Source organism: Xiphophorus hellerii, chromosome 2 (genome assembly GCF_003331165.1).
Source record: "Xiphophorus hellerii strain 12219 chromosome 2, Xiphophorus_hellerii-4.1, whole genome shotgun sequence".
Taxonomy (NCBI): domain Eukaryota; kingdom Metazoa; phylum Chordata; class Actinopteri; order Cyprinodontiformes; family Poeciliidae; genus Xiphophorus; species Xiphophorus hellerii.
In genome coordinates this window covers 24,049,725-24,069,815 of record NC_045673.1, presented here as the reverse complement: position 1 = coordinate 24,069,815, position 20,091 = coordinate 24,049,725, and the positions used below count along the sequence as shown (strand labels likewise).

Below are 20,091 nucleotides of genomic sequence, written 5' to 3'. Positions count from 1 at the left end.
CGAAATCCCTAGGAGGAGTTCGATCAAATGCAAAGGCTGTAAACGTCACACTCGAGGTCCAAAATGGACCTTCAATACAAAATGGCCGACTTCCTGTTGGGTTTAGAGCATGGCTCCAAGAGACTTTTTTGTACGTCCTGACAAGATACACATGTGTACCAAGTTTCGTAATTCTAGGATAAAGCATGGCATGGGGCTGTTCATTTAAAATACTCTAGGGGTCGCTATAGAAAAATTAGGCCACGCCCACCAAATATCGCTATGGATTCCTGTTCGGGGATGGATAAGGATCCATCCTAGTGAGTTTGAAGCAGCTCACCCCGAAACTGTGGAATTCAGAGCCAAACGAAATTCGATGGCGTTCGCAACGCCGCCACGCCCACCTGCTTCATCGCAGCCGGTCGGGGTTGGAATCCACAACACACCAACATGTCTTCTGCCTCTGGACACAGTTTCATGTTGATTAGGTCAAAGGGCTAAGATAGCGACCGTTCACAGTAAAACATGACACTTCCTGTTCTCAGGGGGCGTGGCCTAAGTGATGTCATCATTTGACCATAGGGTATTGTAGGGCACCCGATGACGATCAATCACTGAAAGTTTGGTCCCTCTATGTGTTTTTATATAGGAAATATAAGAGTTTCGTGTTTCATGGCGAGTAGGTGAACTTTGACCCCTGCTAACCCCCCTTCAACATGCTCCAAAACTCACCAATTTGATAACTTTAAATCAAACATGCCTTATGATCAGACTGACCGAGTTTGAAGTCGATCAATCGAAATCCCTAGGAGGAGTTCGATCAAATACGAAGGCTGTAAACGTCAAAATCGAGGAAAAAAATGGACGTTCAAGACAAAATGGCTGACTTCCTGTGATAGTTGGCTAATAACATTAAATGTAAGTTCTGAGTCTTTTGGTGAGCTCTACAAGTGTGCCAAATTTCATGTCTCTACGATGAAGTACGTTCATACCATTGTGTTAACAGAAAATTGCTAGTTGCCGCCGTTGAGCAATTTTTTTTGCGATTTTTGCAACAACCTTAAAATTCAAAATTTTTAATTTTTCTAGTTGCGACCGCCAAGTTTGGTGAGTTTTTGAATATGATAAAGCCCCCAAAAAGGCACACGAAGAGGTGGGAAGAATAATAATAATAAACAGTACAGATACAATAGGCCTTCGCAGCGCTTTGCTGCTCGGGCCTAATAAGAAACAGTACAGAAACAATAGGCCTTCGCAGCGCTTTGCTGCTCGGGCCTAATTAAAGCTGCAAGCAGCCTCGGGCGGCCCTCGCAGCAAGCGCCGCTCCGGCCTATTGGCCACCGCGGGGGTTCCAGCCACCGCAGAAGCTCTCGCGCGATTTCCAGAGCCGCAGCCCGCTCCCCACCGCAGAAGCTCTGCCGCAGTTTCCAGCACCGCCGCCCGCTAGCTGCCGCAGAAGCTGTTGTGCATTTTCCACGCCCGTCCACCGGGCGACACGTGTGAATGCGTTCGGCGGCGCTCCCCGACGACTGTCAAAAAATCTGGTGCAGATCGGTCGATGCGTCGAGGAGATACAGCCGATGTATTAACTTAGGGGGCGCAGTGGAGTCAAATTACATTTCAACCTCGTTGGGCTCTTTAGAGGTGAACAAAGGTCATACATATCCAGTTTGGCGCCAATCGGATGATCTATGTGTGAATTAGAGCCAAACGTATGAATATGGCGAGGGACTGATATTCGCCGTTTGGCCACGCCCACACGGTTCAGCCAGAAGCGAGCATTGACAGAGCTCATCATCCGAATTACCTTGATTAGGTCAATAGAGCCATAAACGGAGCTTTCCAAGGAAAAAAAAGACACTTCCTGTTCTGAGGGGGCGGGGCTTAGATGACGTCGTAATATGATTACATAGGGTCGTCAGGGATCCCACCAGGGTCACTCGTGCAAAGTTTGGTGCAGAAGCTGTCGACCGTTCACAGTAAAATACGAGACTTCCTGTTGTCAGGGGGCGTGGCCTAAGTGATGTCATATTTTGACCATTGGATATTATTGCACACCCGATGATTATCCATAGCTGAAAGATTGGTGTCTCTGTGATGTTTTTGTGTTAGAATTACAAATTATTTAATTTTTTCCTCTTTAATTCAACATTGAACTGTCATTCCGTAGGGCAATGCTGCCCTCTGGTGTCGATTTACTGAAATTACTGAAATAGTTTCATTATTTCAGTAATTCGACACCAGAGGGCAGCATTGCCCTACACATGACAAAGCCCTTTGTATTACACAGTCGATCACAGGGGAACTTTGAGCATTGCTAACCCCCCTTCCACCTGTTCAAATGTCACCATATTGATAACTTTGAATTGGACATGCCTTGTGATCAGACTGACCGAGTTTGAAGCCGATCAATCGAAATCCCTAGGAGGAGTTCGATCAAATGCAAAGGCTGTAAAAGTCAAAATCGAGGTCAAATGAACTTCAATCTAAAATGGCCGACTTCCTGTTGGGTTTAGAGCATGGCTCCAAGAGACTTTTTTGTACGTCCTGACAAGATACACATGTGTACCAAGTTTCGTAATTCTAAGCTAAAGCATGGCTTGGGGCTGATTTTTTGAAATATTCTAGGGGGCGATATAGAGAAATTAGGCCACGCCCACCAAATTTTGTTATGAATTCCTGTCGGTGGGTGGATAAGGATCCATCCTAGTGAGTTTGGAGCAGCTCACCCCGAAACTGTGGAATTCAGAGCCAAACGAAATTCGACGGCGTTCGCAACGCCGCCACGCCCACCTGCTACATCGAAGCCGGTCGGGGTTGGAATCCACAACACACCAATATGTTTTCTGTCTCTGGACACTGTTTCATGTTGATTAGATCAAAGGGCTAAGATAGCGACCGTTCACAGTAAAACATTACACTTCGAGCTCTCAGGGGGCGTGGCCTACGTAAGAAAAAAATTTCACCACAGGGTATTTTAGGACACCAGATGCCGATCAATCACTGAAAGTTTGGTCCCTCTATGTGTTTTTGTATAGGAAATATAAGAGGTTTTTGTTTCATGGCGAGTAGGTGAACTTTGACCCCTGGTAACCCCCCTTCAGCAAGCTCATACAGTCACCAATTTGATAACTTTAAATCAGACATGCCTTATGATCAGACTGACCGAGTTTGAAGCCGATCAATCGAAATCCCTAGGAGGAGTTCGATCAAATGCAAAGGCTGTAAACGTCAAACTCGAGGTCCAAAATGGACCTTCAATACAAAATGGCCGACTTCCTGTTGGGTTTCGACCATGGCTCTAATAGACTTTTTTGTACGTCCTGACAAGATACACATATGTACCAAGTTTCGTAATTCTAGGATAAAGCATGGCTTGGGGCTGTTCATTTAAAATACTCTAGGGGTCGCTATAGAGAAATTAGGCCACGCCCACCAAATATCGCTATGGATTCCTGTTCGGGGATGGATAAGGATCCATCCTAGTGAGTTTGGAGCAGCTCACCCCGAAACTGTGGAATTCAGAGCCAAACGAAATTCGATGGCGTTCGCAACGCCGCCACGCCCACCTGCTTCATCGCAGCCGGTCGGGGTTGGAATCCACAACACACCAACATGTCTTCTGTCTCTGGACACAGTTTCATGTTGATTAGGTCAAAGGGCTAAGATAGCGACCGTTCACAGTAAAACATTACACTTCCTGCTCTCAGGGGGCGTGGCCTACATAAAAAAAAAATTTCACTGCAGGGTATTTTAGGGCACCCGATGACAACCAATCACTGAAAGTTTGGTCCCTCTATGTGTTTTTGTATAGGAAATATAAGAGGTTTTTGTTTCATGGCGTGTAGGTGAACTTTGACCCCTGCTAACCCCCCTTCAACATGCTCCAAAACTCACCAATTTGATAACTTTAAATCAGACATGCCTTATGATCAGACTGACCGAGTTTGAAGCCGATCAATCGAAATCCCTAGGAGGAGTTCGATCAAATACGAAGGCTGTAAACGTCAAAATCGAGGTCCAAAATGGACCTTCAATACAAAATGGCCGACTTCCTGTGATAGTTGGCTTATAACATTAAATGTAAGTTCTGAGTCTTTTGGTGAGCTCTACAAGTGTACCAAATTTCATGTCTCTACGATGAAGTACGTTCATACCATTGTGTCAACAGAAAATTGCTAGTTGCCGCCGTTGAGCAATTTTTTTTGCGATTTTTGCGACAACCTTAAAATTCAAAATTTTTAAATTTTCTAGTCGCCACCGCCAAGTTTGGTGAGTTTTTGAATATGATAAAGCCCCCAAAAAGGCACACGAATAGGGGGGCAGAATAATAATAAAACAGTACAGATACAATAGGCCTTCGCAGCGCTTTGCTGCTCGGGCCTAATAAGAAACAGTACAGAAACAATAGGCCTTCGCAGCGCTTTGCTGCTCGGGCCTAATAATAATAAGAAACAGTACAGAAACAATAGGCCTTCGCAGCGCTTTGCTGCTCGGGCCTAATAATAAGAAACAGTACAGAAACAATAGGCCTTCGCAGCGCTTTGCTGCTCGGGCCTAATAAGAAACAGTACAGAAACAATAGGCCTTCGCAGCGCTTTGCTGCTCGGGCCTAATAATAAACAGTACAGATACAATAGGCCTTCGCAGCGCTTTGCTGCTCGGGCCTAATAATTAAAGCTGCAAGCAGCCTCGGGCGGCCCTCGCAGCAAGCGCCGCTCCGGCCTATTGGCCACCGCGGGGGTTCCGGCCACCGCAGAAGCTCTCGCGCGTTTTCCAGAGCCGCAGCCCGCTCCCCACCGCAGAAGCTCTGCCGCAGTTTCCAGCACCGCCGCCCGCTAGCCGCTGCAGAAGCTGTCGCGCATTTTCCCCAAATTACATCTCAAACCCGTTGGGCTCTTTAGAGCAGAACAAAGGTCATACATATCCAGTTTGGCGCCAATCGGATGATCCATGTGTGAATTAGAGCCAAACGTATGTATATGGCGAGGGACTGATATTCGCCATTTGGCCACGCCCACACGGTTCAGCCAGCAGTGAGCATTGACAGAGTTTATCATCCGAATCATCTTGATTAGGTCAAGAGAGCCATAAACGGAGCTTTCCAAGGAAAAAAACGGCACTTCCAGTTCCGAGGGGGCGGGGCTTAGATTACGTCATAATATGATGACGTAGGATCGACGGGCAAGCCTCCAGGATCACTCAGGCCAAGTTTGATGCAGCTCGGTCAAAATATGTGGAATGTAGAGGCAAACGTATACGAACGGCGTTGCCGCCATTGAAAACTCTTGGCACTTTAAAGCAAGCGAGACCAACTTCCTATCTGTCATCCAACACAGAATCACCTTGATTAGGTCAAGAGAGCCATAAACAGAGCTTTCCAAGGAAAAAAACGGCACTTCCGGTTCCGAGGGGGCGGGGCTTAGATGACGTCACAATGTGATGACGTAGGATCGACGGGCAAGCCTCCAGGATCACTCAGGCCAAGTTTGATGCAGCTCGGTCAAAATATGTGGAATGTAGAGGCAAACGTATACGAACGGTGTTGCCGCCATTGAAAACTCTTGGCACTTTAAAGCAAGCGAGACCAACTTCCTATCTGTCATCCAACACAGAATCACCTTGATTAGGTCAAGAGAGCCATAAACAGAGCTTTCCAAGGAAAAAAACGGCACTTCCGGTTCCGAGGGGGCGGGGCTTAGATGACGTCATAATGTGATGACGTAGGATTGACGGGCAAGCCTCCAGGATCACTCAGGCCAAGTTTGATGCAGCTCGGTCAAAATATGTGGAATGTAGAGGCAAACGTATACGAACGGCGTTGCCGCCATTGAAAACTCTTGGCACTTTAAAGCAAGCGAGACCAACTTCCTATCTGTCATCCAACACAGAATCACCTTGATTAGGTCAAGAGTGTGATGTTCACATTGTACTGTTTTCTGTTTGAGCCAATCCTAGTCACGCCCCTCATTTCCGTTATTCCTCGCACCTGCGTTGCTTCCTGATTGTCTCCCTTCTTAAGCCTCTCTCAGTCGCAACCACACTGCCAGATTATCGAACGCTTTCAGCAAGTAGTTTTCCAGCAGTCTTACCTCGCCCTCATAGCTACGACCACGCTTTGTTCCTCGGACCTGCCCCTTTTGCCTTGCCCTTGTCGGACTGTTACTATCGCCCTTCTGGATCTCGACCCACGCCTGTTTCAGTTACACCGCTCTCGCCCACTCCCACGGATTCTACCCTTAGCCCCGATCGTGCATGACCTCGGCCCGTCTGACTAAGGATTCGGATCTGGATTTGGTTCTTCTGCTGCCTAACTAGTTTGTACGCTGCCCTGCATCAGCGCTTCCCTCCCCAGGCACTTCCTGCCGAGCTCTGCGTCAGCGCAGCATCCGCGCTCCTCCTGGTTCCTCAGCCGATCACTTCAGTTACTGATCGCCAAGCCAGTGCTGCAGCGGACGATCCTGCGTGCCCGGTTTAAGCTGCCTTTTAATAAATATCAGAGTTTTCTGCTCACTCCTGTGTCGTGGCTGATTTTCTGGGTCCCTCTAGTGAACCATTACAAAGAGAGCCATAGATGAAAGTTTCCAAGGAAAAAAATAGCACTTCCTGTTCTGAGGGGGCGGGGCTTAGATGACGTCATAATCTGATGACATAGAATTTTCAGGTATCACACCAGCATCACTCAAGCCAAGTTTGGTGCAGCTCGGTCGAAACATGTGGAATCTGGAAGCAAACGTATGGCATCGGCGTTACAGGTCACTTCGCCATGCAGCCGCACCCAGCTGCTTCATCGCAGCCGGTCAGGGCTTGAATCCACAACACACCAACATGTCTTCTGTCTCTGGACACAGTTTCATGTTGATGAGGTCAAAGGGCTAAGATAGCGACCGTTCACAGTAAAACATGACACTTCCTGTTCTCAGGGGGCGTGGCCTAAGTGATGTCATCATTTGACCATAGGGTATTGTAGGGCACCCGATGACGATCAATCACTGAAAGTTTGGTCCCTCTATGTGTTTTTGTATAGGAAATATAAGAGTTTCGTGTTTCATGGCGTGTAGGTGAACTTTGACCCCTGGTAACCCCCCTTCAGCAATCTCAGACAGTCACCAATTTGATAACTTTAAATCAGACATGCCTTATGATCAGACTGACCGAGTTTGAAGCCGATCAATCGAAATCCCTAGGAGGAGTTCGATCAAATGCAAAGGCTGTAAACGTCAAACTCGAGGTCCAAAATGGACCTTCAATACAAAATGGCCGACTTCCTGTTGGGTTTCGACCATGGCTCTAATAGACTTTTTTGTACGTCCTGACAAGATACACATGTGTACCAAGTTTCGTAATTCTAGGTTAAAGCATGGCTTAGGGCTGTTCATTTAAAATACTCTAGGGGTCGCTATAGAGAAATTAGGCCACGCCCACCAAATTTTGTTATGAATTCCGGTCGGTGGGTGGATAAGGATCCATCCTAGTAAGTTTGGAGCAGCTGGGCCCGAAATTGTGGAATTCAGAGCCAAACGTATGGCAACGGCGTTACAGGTCACTTCGCCACGCTGCCACGCCCACCTGCTATGTCAAAGCCGGTCGGGGTTGGAATCCACAACACACCAACATGTCTTCTGTCTCTGGACACAGTTTCATGTTGATTAGGTCAAAGGGCTAAGATAGCGACCGTTCACAGTAAAACATGACACTTCCTGTTCTCAGGGGGCGTGGCCTAAGTGATGTCATCATTTGACCATAGGGTATTGTAGGGCACCCGATGCCGATCAATCACTGAAAGTTTGGTCCCTCTTTGTGTTTTTATATAGGAAATATAAGAGTTTCGTGTTTCATGGCGAGTAGGTGAACTTTGACCCCTGCTAACCCCCCTTCAACATGCTCCAAAACTCACCAATTTGATAACTTTAAATCAAACATGCCTTATGATCAGACTGACCGAGTTTGAAGTCGATCAATCGAAATCCCTAGGAGGAGTTCGATCAAATACGAAGGCTGTAAACGTCAAAATCGAGGTAAAAAATGGACGTTCAATACAAAATGGCCGACTTTCTGTGATAGTTGGCTTATAACATTAAATGTAAGTTCTGAGTCTTTTGGTGAGCTCTACAAGTGTACCAAATTTCATGTCTCTACGATGAAGTACGTTCATACCATTGTGTCAACAGAAAATTGCTAGTTGCCGCCGTTCAGCAATTTTTTTTGCGATTCTTGCGACAACCTTAAAATTCAAAATTTTTAAATTTTCTAGTTGCGACCGCCAAGTTTGGTGAGTTTTTGAATATGATAAAGCCCCCAAAAAGGCACACGAAGAGGGGGGCAGAATAATAATAAAACAGTACAGATACAATAGGCCTTCGCAGCGCTTTGCTGCTCGGGCCTAATAAGAAACAGTACAGATACAATAGGCCTTCGCAGCGCTTTGCTGCTCGGGCCTAATAAACAGTACAGATACAATAGGCCTTCGCAGCGCTTTGCTGCTCGGGCCTAAATATTGTTCTTGAAAAACATTCCCATTTGAAACAGGCTTCTGCAGGACGGCTCTTACTTTTAAAAAAAATAGAACTGTTATTTATATCACTACACTGCATTTAAACATGTTATATTTATTGATGCTCTCAGTTAGTTAGGACTTGGCAAACTTTGTAGCCATATTTAGTAACTTTTGTCATTTTTTTCTTAAAAAAAAGAAGTTACAAATTTGTATTGCTTAACTGGGATTGTTGACTTTTGACTTTTCGAACAACAAAAATATATTTTGGCCAAAATCAGACTGTGCAGGTCAGGCTTTTTTAGAGAACGACGATCGGCCATAAAATTGAAATTGCTGCACCCGTACTCTTCAACTTTTCTTTTTCTTACCACATTGCAATAAAAGCCAGATCTTTAGAATATAAAACGGAGTACAAAATTAACATCTGCAATGTGATAAGACAAAGTGAAACTCAGGAAGAGTGTATTTACTGACTGGGTGACTTCCTTCTGTATTTGATAGCAACATTTTATTTTGAGGTGTTAGGGTAAAGAGGCTTGAATGTAAATCGATTTTGTTCAATTTTATTAACTACTTTCTATTGTTCTTTCACATAAAATTCAAAAATAAACATTAATGTCCTAATGTGATAAAATGTGGGGAAGGTTCGGAGGCACAGATTGAAATTGGTGAAATTTGGATGTCACTGCAGCACACAAATACATAAGCATTTCCATAAAGAGATATTTTTGTGGTTTACCACACAGGTTTTCTATTTATGTGCATTCATGTGTTTAGTCTATTCTAGTTGTGCTCTCACAGATTGGATTATTAACCACATCCTTACCTACACTCTCCCCCGGACCTCTCCCCACCTGTTGCAGCAGCGTCCATTACAGCTGACTGTCAGTGTCTCTGTGAGACGGAACAGCATGAAGCCTCTCCGTTCCCCGAGGCGAAGCTTTTTCTTTTTGCTGTTGTTTGTTTTTACAGTTCAGTCTCTCAGTGCTATGAGCAGATGCTCGTTCTTCTACGAATCCATCCAGACTCACGCGGGAGGGTCTACATGTCACGGCTGTTTTTGTTCGAAGGGTGAAAGCCCGTATAAACCAAAAGGTTGCCTCAGCCCGAGTTGTTACGACAAGTTGTTGCGGCAAACGCCTTGGCACAGAAAGCTCAGAGCCAATCACACCTGCAGCCTTTGCAGCTTGTTCCTAATGAAAGCGTGAGATAAATACTGTTTTATACTTCTGGCCGGACGGGATCGTCTGCTCGCCTGTCTGCTGAGTTTTGTTCACGACAAGACAAACGCGACACAAAACGCTTTTCCACTTTGTGACAGTGTGGAATCTGAGGTTCAATTTTGATCCATTTACATGAACTTTCTAAGGCCCTGAAATGTAGAAACCAAAGGCTTTTAAAGGTGTGCTTTCTTTCTATCATGATTAAGTTTTCATGTATAATTACTGCAATGAAAAATACAAGTCATCTGGATTCTTTGGTTCTAGATTGTGTTTTGTTTTTTTCTATTTTCTCATAATGTAGGATAAATATTGGAGAGTTTACTTATTATTTTGGCCTCTCTAGAAAAAAATAAAGTATCTTTTTTTTTAATTAGTGTACTTTTTTCCCATTAAAGTGACAATATTGCTGTTTCTCTTCCCCTTCCCTAAAATATATCCAATTTTCTTTTTCAATTTTGCCATCTCTCTTGAAGGTAAAACTCTCCTAGAACTCTTAAATCAATCAAATGCCTATAAAGTGTTAAAACTGCCTGTTTAATTTCACCTTAACACCCAGAATGCAAAAAGCCCAAGGTCTTTCAGGGGACAACAAAATGAAACGGCTGTTTGCTTTGTGAAGCCTGGGTTTCTTTCATTTAGCCTGTTAGGTTTTAAATTTGTCTCCTCGCTGCAGGAATCTCGTGCATGTCCACCAAACTCTGCTCAGTTTGAGTTCAGTAGGATTTCCAAACACACTGACTGCTGATGCTGCAAACAGCTGAAGGGGGTTGGAACAAGGTCGCCATGTTGCACTACAATGAAAACAAACACATTTGATTGGTTGTATTTGTTGATTAAAATCCATCTCCAGTACATCCACAGTCAGCTGCGTATCAAACCCCGCTCCCCCTACCCTCTATTTACCGAACCCTCTCCCCTCTCTTGTTGCCATTGGCCGGCTGCCTGGCTGGGACCTCCCTCCCTCCCTGTGAGTGTGTTGAGCCGTCCAGTGAAAGCCCGCCCATAAATAGGTACTCACTCCACTGCTGTGGTGTCGGTTCTCTCTCTCTCTCTCTCTCTCTCTCTGGCCAGATGTGACCCTTCCTCATCCCTGTCGCCTGCCGTCGCTGTGGCTTTGTTGGTTATAAATATGGGAGAATATACAACAGCTGCGTATATTCCTGTGTTTTTGATGCATGTCTTGAGAGGAGCGTGTTTGTTTTCGGCTGATGTTTCATTTGACAGTCTGTGTCATCGCCCTTATCTTGATTTCATTTGTCATTGCTATCGTCGTTTGACTCTTTCACCTCGTCCTGTTATTACATAATGAATCTTCCTGGTGTTTGTCTGTGTGGCCACATCACTGTTTTGTTTTTTTTTCTGTTGCTTGTAACTTATGTCACACAACTTTTCTGGGAAGCAGCAGAAAGGGAAAGAGTGAGCATGTAAAAGTTGAACACAGAATGTTCCGTAATTCTAAATCTAAAAATGAGAAACCTGTTAAATTCTGGAGTTACGCTAATGAGAAACGTCTCTTTTGTTGAGGTTTGACATTTCAGGACTTAGACAAAAACAAGGCCTGTATTTATTTCATTTATTTTATATTTAGGTCATATTTAAATTACTCAAGATGGTAGTTTAGGTAGACTAAGGGGAGCATTGGTGAATAAAAAAATCCAGATTTTCCAAAACTGAAATCTTCAAAAACAGAACATTTGATTAATCACTTTAATCAATTTATCACCCAGGAGATTAAAGAAGTATGACATTTTTTGTTTGGATTAGATGTAGGAGAAAGGCTCTTCTCCACAAAAAGAACATATGAGGATAGTGTAGGTCAGACAGGTTGGACCAAAGTGAGCATGTTTAAATAAAAACTGGTTGAGGTTCCATTGTAGAGCGTACAGATTTCCTACAATTCCTTCATTTCTGACAAATTCAGCCACATTTCACAGACAAGGAGGGAGAAATACTTTATACTTGTAGTTTTAAAAACCAAAAGAAATGAATGATGTACATAAGGCCACTCAAAGAAAGGGAACCCAATTCTGTAGTGATGGATATGGAGACGACGGGCAGTAAGGAACATTTTGACTACATCCAAAGGGAGGCTAACAAGTTTGATGAACTAATTGGGTGTGTTTTGCCCCATTACTCGTACAACAGGGCAGTCACCGCCCACCTGTTGGTTGCTGCATTTCCATTGACCATGTAATTGAGCAATTTGCCATTTCAAAGGGAAATTTGCTTAACGGAAATGCACCAAGTTTGAAAAAACGAATTTTTTGATAAAAAGTTTTGACCCGAGGATGTGGTGGGTTTTCTTTGGCCTTATCAAAATCGGTTTATTTTGCGAAACTGCAACGGAAACACCTTTTCACATCACACAAGTCATTTGATCAACAACCGGCTGTTACCACTGACACAAACCACAAAGAAGACGACAACAGGAAGTGGTTGGAGGATGATGGCGCCACGCGTCTTTTAACAGCGTGAACAAACTTATTCACGTGTGATTTCAACTGTGTTTCTTATTTAATGGAAACGTCGCATTTGCAAAATCGCAGCGGTGTTTTTCTACGCTAGTGGAATAGTGACAAAGGTTTGCGCACCTTTGTAACGGAGACGCAGCTGGAGCGGCTCAGAGAGCGGCAGTCCTCGTCAGCCTCATCGGCTCGATGTCTCATACAAAACAGTTCGATTTGAAAACTGTTTCCTGCTGAGCAGTTAACTGTCCGACTCAGTGCGCCATTGGAAAAAACGGCCTTTGCGCGGACGTGTCTTTTAAAAAAAATTTCTTTTACTTATTTTTACTTTCTTTTTATGTTGTTCAAAGTAAACATTCGTTCACCACCGTTTTTCTTGGTCATAAAAACAGCATACCAGCAAAAACACGTCATTCCAATGTAATGCACGGTAGTGGACAGTGATGATGAGGGCTTGTTTTAACCAGAACACCATATACTGAATACCAAAGTACTGTAAAGTCAAATGGGGAGTTGGTCTGCTCCAACAGTTTAAGCTTGGCCCAAACTGGCTCATTAATTGGACAAGTACAGCAGAATAATCCACATCAAAAATGACTGAAAATAAAACAATCAAGATGCTACCATGGCTACTTAAAACATTCTAAATTAAATTGGGATTCAAATGGATTTTAAAGGGAGAGACGCAGAAACAAAAGTGAGCAAATATTCCTCCTCCACAATGTGGGCGACGATAAGGTCATACAGAGAACATTATCATCATTATTGCCGCTAAAGGTGCTTCCGAGCGTTTCCATTTTGGCTAACGACACAGAATCTCTCTCTGTGTGTGCTTTTGCACTCTTGAGCTGAAACGTGAATAATTTTTACACACCAGACACGGTTTCCGTGCAGAGCCAAAAACGCCAACAAGCTTTCCGTCTAAGTGCTTCCAGTATAAATCCGGTTTTCGCGCTGGCAGGTTGGGGAGAAGGTAACTTATCCGGAGCTTTGTGGCGCTCTGGCAGCTGTGGCTTATCAGTCAGAACACAAGCGACTCTTTAAATAGCGCCTGGAAAAAAAATCGAGAGTTTGTCAGCGGTTGTCCGAAAGTGACGACTGAGCCCCATTGTGAGCTATTGTGGGTGTGGGTGTGTGTGTGTGTGTGTTGGGGTGTGCATGTGTGTGTGAGACAGAAAGAAAGAGAGGGAGAGACGCAAGCGATATTTTCAAGCTGTGGCAGGAGTGGACACGGAAAAAGGCAGGAAGTGATTCAGAGTGGAGAATACTAAACGAAAATAATGAGAGGAAGCGTTTGAAAGGACGCAGAGGGTTGAACTGATAAAGGCTTGTTCCTGTGAAAGACGGGGCTCAAAGAAAGAAAGAAAGCGAGCGAGCGGTGGGATTTTGTTCTCCTTTTTTTGTCTATGCTTCATCAAACACAATTAAACAAAACTGGTGCTGAGGCAGATAATCAGAAACCCGACTTAAAAGTGTCACCAACTCCCACGCGCATCCAAACAGAGCGGCGCGAGCTCTCGGTGTGTGGGTGTGTTAGCCGCGCGCGCACTCAAAGCTCAACGACCCTCTCAGCGTTCCCGATAAAGGCGGCCACGGACTCGGGTTTTTTTTTTTATTAATATTTATTTATTTATCATCTGCTGAAGGTGTGTGGCGCATGTACCCGCTTTTTGACTGTTTTCTTTTTTTAAAAAATATTCTTTTGTTTCTTCCTCCGTGTTAAAGTCGAAGCACATTCGGAGTCGAGGTCGGTTTAGGGCGTTTAAAAAATTACATGTGCAGCTTTCTACGGTCCAAATATCCGTTCATGCCTCTGCACAGGCTGCTGCACGTGTGAGGACATCTGAGGTTTCGCCCGGTCTTCTGTCTCGGTAGCTATAAGAGGCATCTGTCGGGGAGCTGATGGAGAGTCAGGAGGCGCTCTTTGACAGCTGTTTCCACAGGATGCTCTTTTGCTTTCCTTGAAATGTTTACTTTATTTTTGGTGTTTGAGACGTAATTTCTAACCAGCCTCCTTCCCATTCCCCTGCCTTCTGATCTAACTTAATATGCCTCGACTTCTGGAGATAACTAGCCCTAATGCGATTCGTAATATTGGTGCTTTTTATCCGGGCAGCATCCTGATGTTTTCAGACATCTGTTTTAAGCAAACAATCTGAAATATTGGGCCCATACATAGCTGTGTGGAAAAGAGGCCTGCAATAAACAGCAGCTCTATTGAAATGGCTTTGAAGTAACAGGCAAACACCAATGTTGTAGAAATTGCCTGCAACTGTCTTTGATACAAACACCGAAATAGTCTGTGGACAAAAAGGTCGATATAGAGATCTCATATTAAGTAACTGCACAAAAAGCGTTTAAAAAAAATAAAAAATACATCTCACAGATTATCAAGATGTGTTTTTATAAAGTGCCTCTAAAATACATTCTCAAAACTTTGGATGTTTTACCCCTTTTTTACGTCCAGAAATCAATTTTAAAAAAGTTTAAAAAGAAATGTTGATTTCTGTTTGTTTTTTTTCTTGGCAAAACATTTACAACAAACACCCTGTGTCAGTGTGAAGACTGATTAAAGCTGTTTACAAATAAAGTAAACATGAAGAGACAGCACAAACATAAAAATAGGTGTATGTCATGGTCTCCACACATCCCTAAAATGTTTTAAATTTGCGTGTCTAAAATTATGGTCTTAAATTTATTTTTAAAAACGTAAGTTAGCCTTAAATATATTAATCACAGGTCTTAAATTTTGATAATTTAATCTCGTATACTCTTTTCCGTCATACTAAAGTTTGAGTCCTACTCGGATGTCTTCATTGCCTTTGAGGCGGTTGAGGCTACCGCTACTAGCTGCTAATGTGCATACTTGTGCTAGCTAGGTTTTTTGCGTCTGTCACGGGTAAGTTCAAATGTATTGACAGTTGGCTGTTGGCCAACCTTTATTGCCGACCCATATGATGCTAAGGTGAATTCTGTGCAAAAAACGTAGAACTACGATGATGAAGACTGTAGATTTGTGTACATTTCTGTAAATTTGTGTTGTGGAACAGGTCTTAAATTTCATTCATAAAGGTCTTTAAAAAGTCTTGAAGAGTCTTTAATTTGACGAACCCTGTGGTGAAAATAATCCACGCTGTTATCCAAAGGACGAATGTTAACATCAGCAGTTATTTGCTAATTACTTTTAATCCATTTTCAAATTCACTGTACAAAAATTCCAGCTTTAACCCAAGACTGTCCTAATAACATCAAAAGATTCAAGTACCATGGATTCATGAATTTTTACATTTATCTTTCAAATGCAGGTTGTCACACAACCTGTCAGGGATAATGTACAATTGAGCTTCAAAAATAACAATCGTCAGACAAAGACAAGGTATTAAATTGTGCCTTTGCCCAGTTTTAATTGTCAGTGCTCAACACCCTGACAGAGGAGGCGTGCCTCACCAGGTTATCGAGTCCCGGTTGGGTCGATCCAGCAGCGCAATCAGCTCCAAAACATCATGAAGTGTCTTGGTCAGAGCCTGTGTTTTGGGCATGCTGAGTCAGAGAACTTTATATCAAAGCGTTTTTCTCTCGTAATCAGGGCTAAGTTTGCGTGAACTGGCGGGGCAGCGGCTCTGTAAGAAGCGGATGTGAACGAGCACGGCGGCCGTGTGCGCGTTTGTCGGCTCTTTTGCCAGGGTTTATTTAGCGTTTACAGTAACACAGCAGGGGCGACAGTCTGCTTTATTCACCAGCGTCTGGTGTGTACGTTAAAAGCGTCCGTGCGGGGGTAACGTTCGGTGTGTTTGCTCACCAAAAGACGAGAAAGCCAAACTGCTGAAACGCGCTCATCTTCTAATCTGAACCTGAAAACACAGAGAAAATGTCTGTACTGCAGCCAAAGTGGATCCAAACGCTGGACAACCCCCTTCCCCCCCGCTGTCCTGCATTCATTATTCAGAGAAGGAATTAGAGTACGGGAGATTCTGTGTTTAATTACTTTTCATTTACATGCATCTGTTCTAAAGAGAGGACTCTCGTTTGTCTGCTGGTCTCAGCGGTGGAGGACGGAAGGAAGGAAGGAAAAGGGAAAGTGGATTATTTAGAAAGCTGGGCTCAGTGAAGTGCAGCCCGGCTTCTAAGGGGAACTAATAACCCCACATTTACAACAAAGACCTATTTATTAAGGATACAAAGCACTTAGAGACTATTAATTAATCAGCAGCTTTTACATAGAAGGTCTTCCTTAAATGTCCGACTGGTTCTGCTTGTTTTTTGGCGTGTTTCTCGTGTTCCTGAGGTTAGTTAGAATTAGACCGGCATCATGTCGAACGGTGAAGCTGGAATATTCTCAGCCTGTAATCAATTCTTAATGGATTTTCAATCAGAAAGCTTCTGGGTATCCACCTCTTGAGGCTCCTCTCTGGACTTGGCACAGTGACCTACAGGGAGGCTGCAGATTTCTTTTGAAGATTTGGTTGCCACGACAGCCGCAAACACTCCCGATTTTCAAAAAAGATTTCTCAATACCCTCTCCTGCTTTCCATTTCTACCCAGTGCTTCGCTGTCTCATTTTTTTTCCTGCCGTTTCCACCTACACAACCGGAGTAGCTTTTTCAAGACAGATTCTTGTGGGATTCTCGGTTGTGCGATAGCCTGGGAGATAAAAGAGATGGATCTCAACCCTGAGCTGCAAGAAATTATCCTTTGGAGCCACTTGGGACAGTGGGGGAAAAGACGGGAGGAATACTGTAACATTTAGCACCGCCAAAAACGAGGTGTCTCTTACTCACGAAATAGGTGTGGATGTGAAACAGAACAACATCCATTTACAGATGTAGCACTGTGCAAAATAATTCATATCCCTTGAATATTTTCACATTACAACCATAAATGCATGTATGTAGAGATGGAAACAAAAGGAAAATCCTGCACGACTGATGGACACGCCGTTAAAGGTTAGTGAACAAATAGCATTGTGAAGATAAACACCATCCATCATCCATACCGACAAACCCACCAAACCCATCCATCTAAATTGTAAGACTCGGTAAGGAGAGCATTTTATCAGAGAAGGAATCAAGTTGCCCATGGTTACGGTGGCCCAGAGGGGACAATGAAATAAGTCACAACACAACTGCAAAAGCTACAAGATAACGGTGAAACCTACGCCGCGTTCAAAACAACGCAGCCATAGCAATAATTTCTGTTTATTCTGAAACAGAAATTATGCTAAATCGGAAATTATGCTAACTTTGCTAGCATCTCCTCTGTTATAGCATAACTTACACTTTGGCTTGTGTTGTTGTGTTGTAGCTTTCATTAGTTGCGTTGTGGTTTTTGTTGCTTTTTGTTGTTTGTGGCCTTGGTTATGTTGTGGCTTCTGTTATTTTGTTGACTTGTTGCGTTGTGGCATCGATTACTTAATAGCAAGTTGGTTTTGTGATGCAGCTTTTCGTTTGTGGCTTCTTGTTGCAGTGATATTTATTATGTTGTGGTATTTCTTGTTTGTGGCTTGTTGTTTTTTGCGATGCAGCTTTTCCTTTGACAATTTGTTTTGTAACTTTTTGTTGCTTTGAAACTTTTTGCTGTTGTCGTGGCCTTTATTGTTTTTTATTGTTTTTTTTGTGACTTTTGTTGTTTTTGTGACTTTTGCAAATTTGTTGACCAATCTGGGCCTCCATACATAGTGAATTTGTTGGCGCTCCAGACATCCACACCTCAGGAGGAAAAGTCTGTCAATTCAACAACTATTGCAAAAATCTGGAGTGAGTGGAGAAGTGAAGCCAATGTTGGACAGAAATTAGTAGAGGTTCTTTAAATGCGGGAGTGAGGTCTTACTGTCAAATGAGACCAAAAATGTAACTTTGTAACTAGATGCAAAACATTAGGTGTGGTGAAAACTAAAACAGCAAATCACTCTTTATACACTTTCCCCCTTTTGGAGCCGCAGCTGGTCAGAGGCTCCAAACGTCTTGAGACGAGGGCAGAGCTTTTCCTCCCAGTAGGAAGGCAAAGGAAGGTCTTTCCTCCCCCTCACGATGAGCTGAACACAAGAACACTGTCTTTAACACCAGCACGAAGCTTGTGGGCTCTCTACCCTTTTTGTTCTGCTTGTTGGTTCAATAGACTACAAGAAATGCAGTCTCTTTTCTCTTCCAGGAGCTATCGTTGTTCATGTCATTAGTTATTCTAAAAGATGTCTTCCAGGCATCTCATCATCCCACGGTGTAGCAGCTTTTAACATCTTTAAAGTAGGTATCTAAGCGAAAAGACCTCAAGGCAAACAATTTGAAAGGATCATTTGTGTTAAGCCTTCTATATTTCCATTCTCCGTCATATCAATGTATCCTTCCTTACGCTGGTGAAGGTTGTGGCCGTTGTTGAACCCAAGTGCCTGATATTTATGTCTGTGCCACCGTACTGTGTGATTTCTCCCTCTCTGCATTGGTCAGTGCCTGCGTCGCCGTTGATGTTTTCTTCTCCCCCCTCCGCCATGGGACAGCATGCTGCTCTCTGTCTTCGACCCCTGCACTGTTCTCCAGATGACCTCTGTTTTCCTCCAGCCGATCTGACCTGGCCTCTGCTCTCTTCCTTTAGGCTAGCCACACCGGTATGCGTTCATACATTTACAAGCAGAGCTCTGTGATTGGCTCGCAGGCAGAGCACACTGGCATGCGGACGTATTACTTCAGCACCGACACCCAGGAGGACATGAGCACCTGGCTGAAGGCCATGAACCAGGCCACGCTGATGCAGAACCACCCCGACAGGCTCAGGTAGGCCTTCACACCTGAAACCTTAAAGCACACATTGCCAGAGGAGTTTGGTTCTCACATGAGGTCATTTTCTACTTTGGTATTAATGTGTATGACAAAGAAAAGATATTCATTCATGTCAGCACCATATATAGCTTATAGCAGAGGTTTCCAAACGTTTCCATAACTCCCCCAAACAGCATTAGCTTCTGTCAGAGGACCTGCTTTGAAAACCAACAGAGAGCTATAGAAAATATGTAAAGAAACATCAACTTTCAATGTTGATTTTTTCACTTTTATTCACTGTTGAATAATTGTTACATTCGTTAAGCATGATCTTCTCATACCTTCTGATCTAAGTTGACCATGAGGTCTCTTTCTAGTCAGAAACTTTTTGCACCATTTTGCACTTGCTAGCTATGCAAGGTTGAGTGCTACACTAGGTTGAGGAGCAAAACAGCTTAAAAATATGAAAAATTAGCATGGCAAATAACATTTCAAGAAATTATTTTAACTTCGTAATAACGAAGTTAAAATAGTTGGAAAAACAGGCTAGATTTTCATCAAATTTGCGTTTAAAAAATATTAGTAGATTTTATTTTTTTCTCATCTTCCCTTTAGCTTTCTGAGGCCCTCCTAGCGCCCCCTGGTGGTCCTCTACTTTAAAAAGACACTTTTACAGCACCACCGTTATCAGCAATTTTCTCTTACTCAGACTATCAATTTTGATGAGTAAAACCCTCTGTATTCTTCACTGTTTCAGCTGTTTTGGAGTTTTCTGAACGTTTGTACCTGGTTTGTGGAGCATAAAAACTGATAATCAATAACTTCCATTAGGAGTGGACAGACGTCACATGTGGGGTACCCAAGGTTCAACCCTAGGAACCCTATGAAGGCAAAACAGCCTTTAAGTGTTTATATTAGCTATATTAGCCTATTATCAAAATCACTAAGTGTATACATAATTAGCATTCATGATTAAATGTTTATTTTCCCTGCTGTGCGTCCTGGACGGAATGACGCACCACGTGACTCTGTTGTACAATGGTGCTTTAAGTTTACTTTCCGTTACAATGTTAATGTATTGTGTTTCGTTGCATGATAAAATTAAAGAAATGCAATAAAGAAATCTGATTTTTGATGTCATTTTTATTATGAAGATCGACAGGGAAAGGGTCATTTTT

General features: G+C 43.4%; 1 protein-coding gene across 11 annotated transcripts in view; it reads left to right on the top strand.

Moving 5' to 3' along the window:
• The window catches only part of LOC116736696 (pleckstrin homology domain-containing family A member 7-like), a 161,938-nt gene that overhangs the window by 113,020 nt on the left and 28,827 nt on the right, over positions 1–20,091 (top strand). For 8 of the 11 annotated variants that reach the window (XM_032589352.1, XM_032589424.1, XM_032589417.1 and 5 more), the window contains one exon: positions 18,750–18,928. In XM_032589352.1, coding sequence (XP_032445243.1) covers positions 18,750–18,928 — 179 coding nt within the window. Of the gene's footprint in view, positions 1–10,101; positions 10,710–18,749; positions 18,929–20,091 lie in introns of those variants that run through there. The other 3 variants (XM_032589444.1, XM_032589435.1, XM_032589380.1) reach the window with 3 other exon arrangements.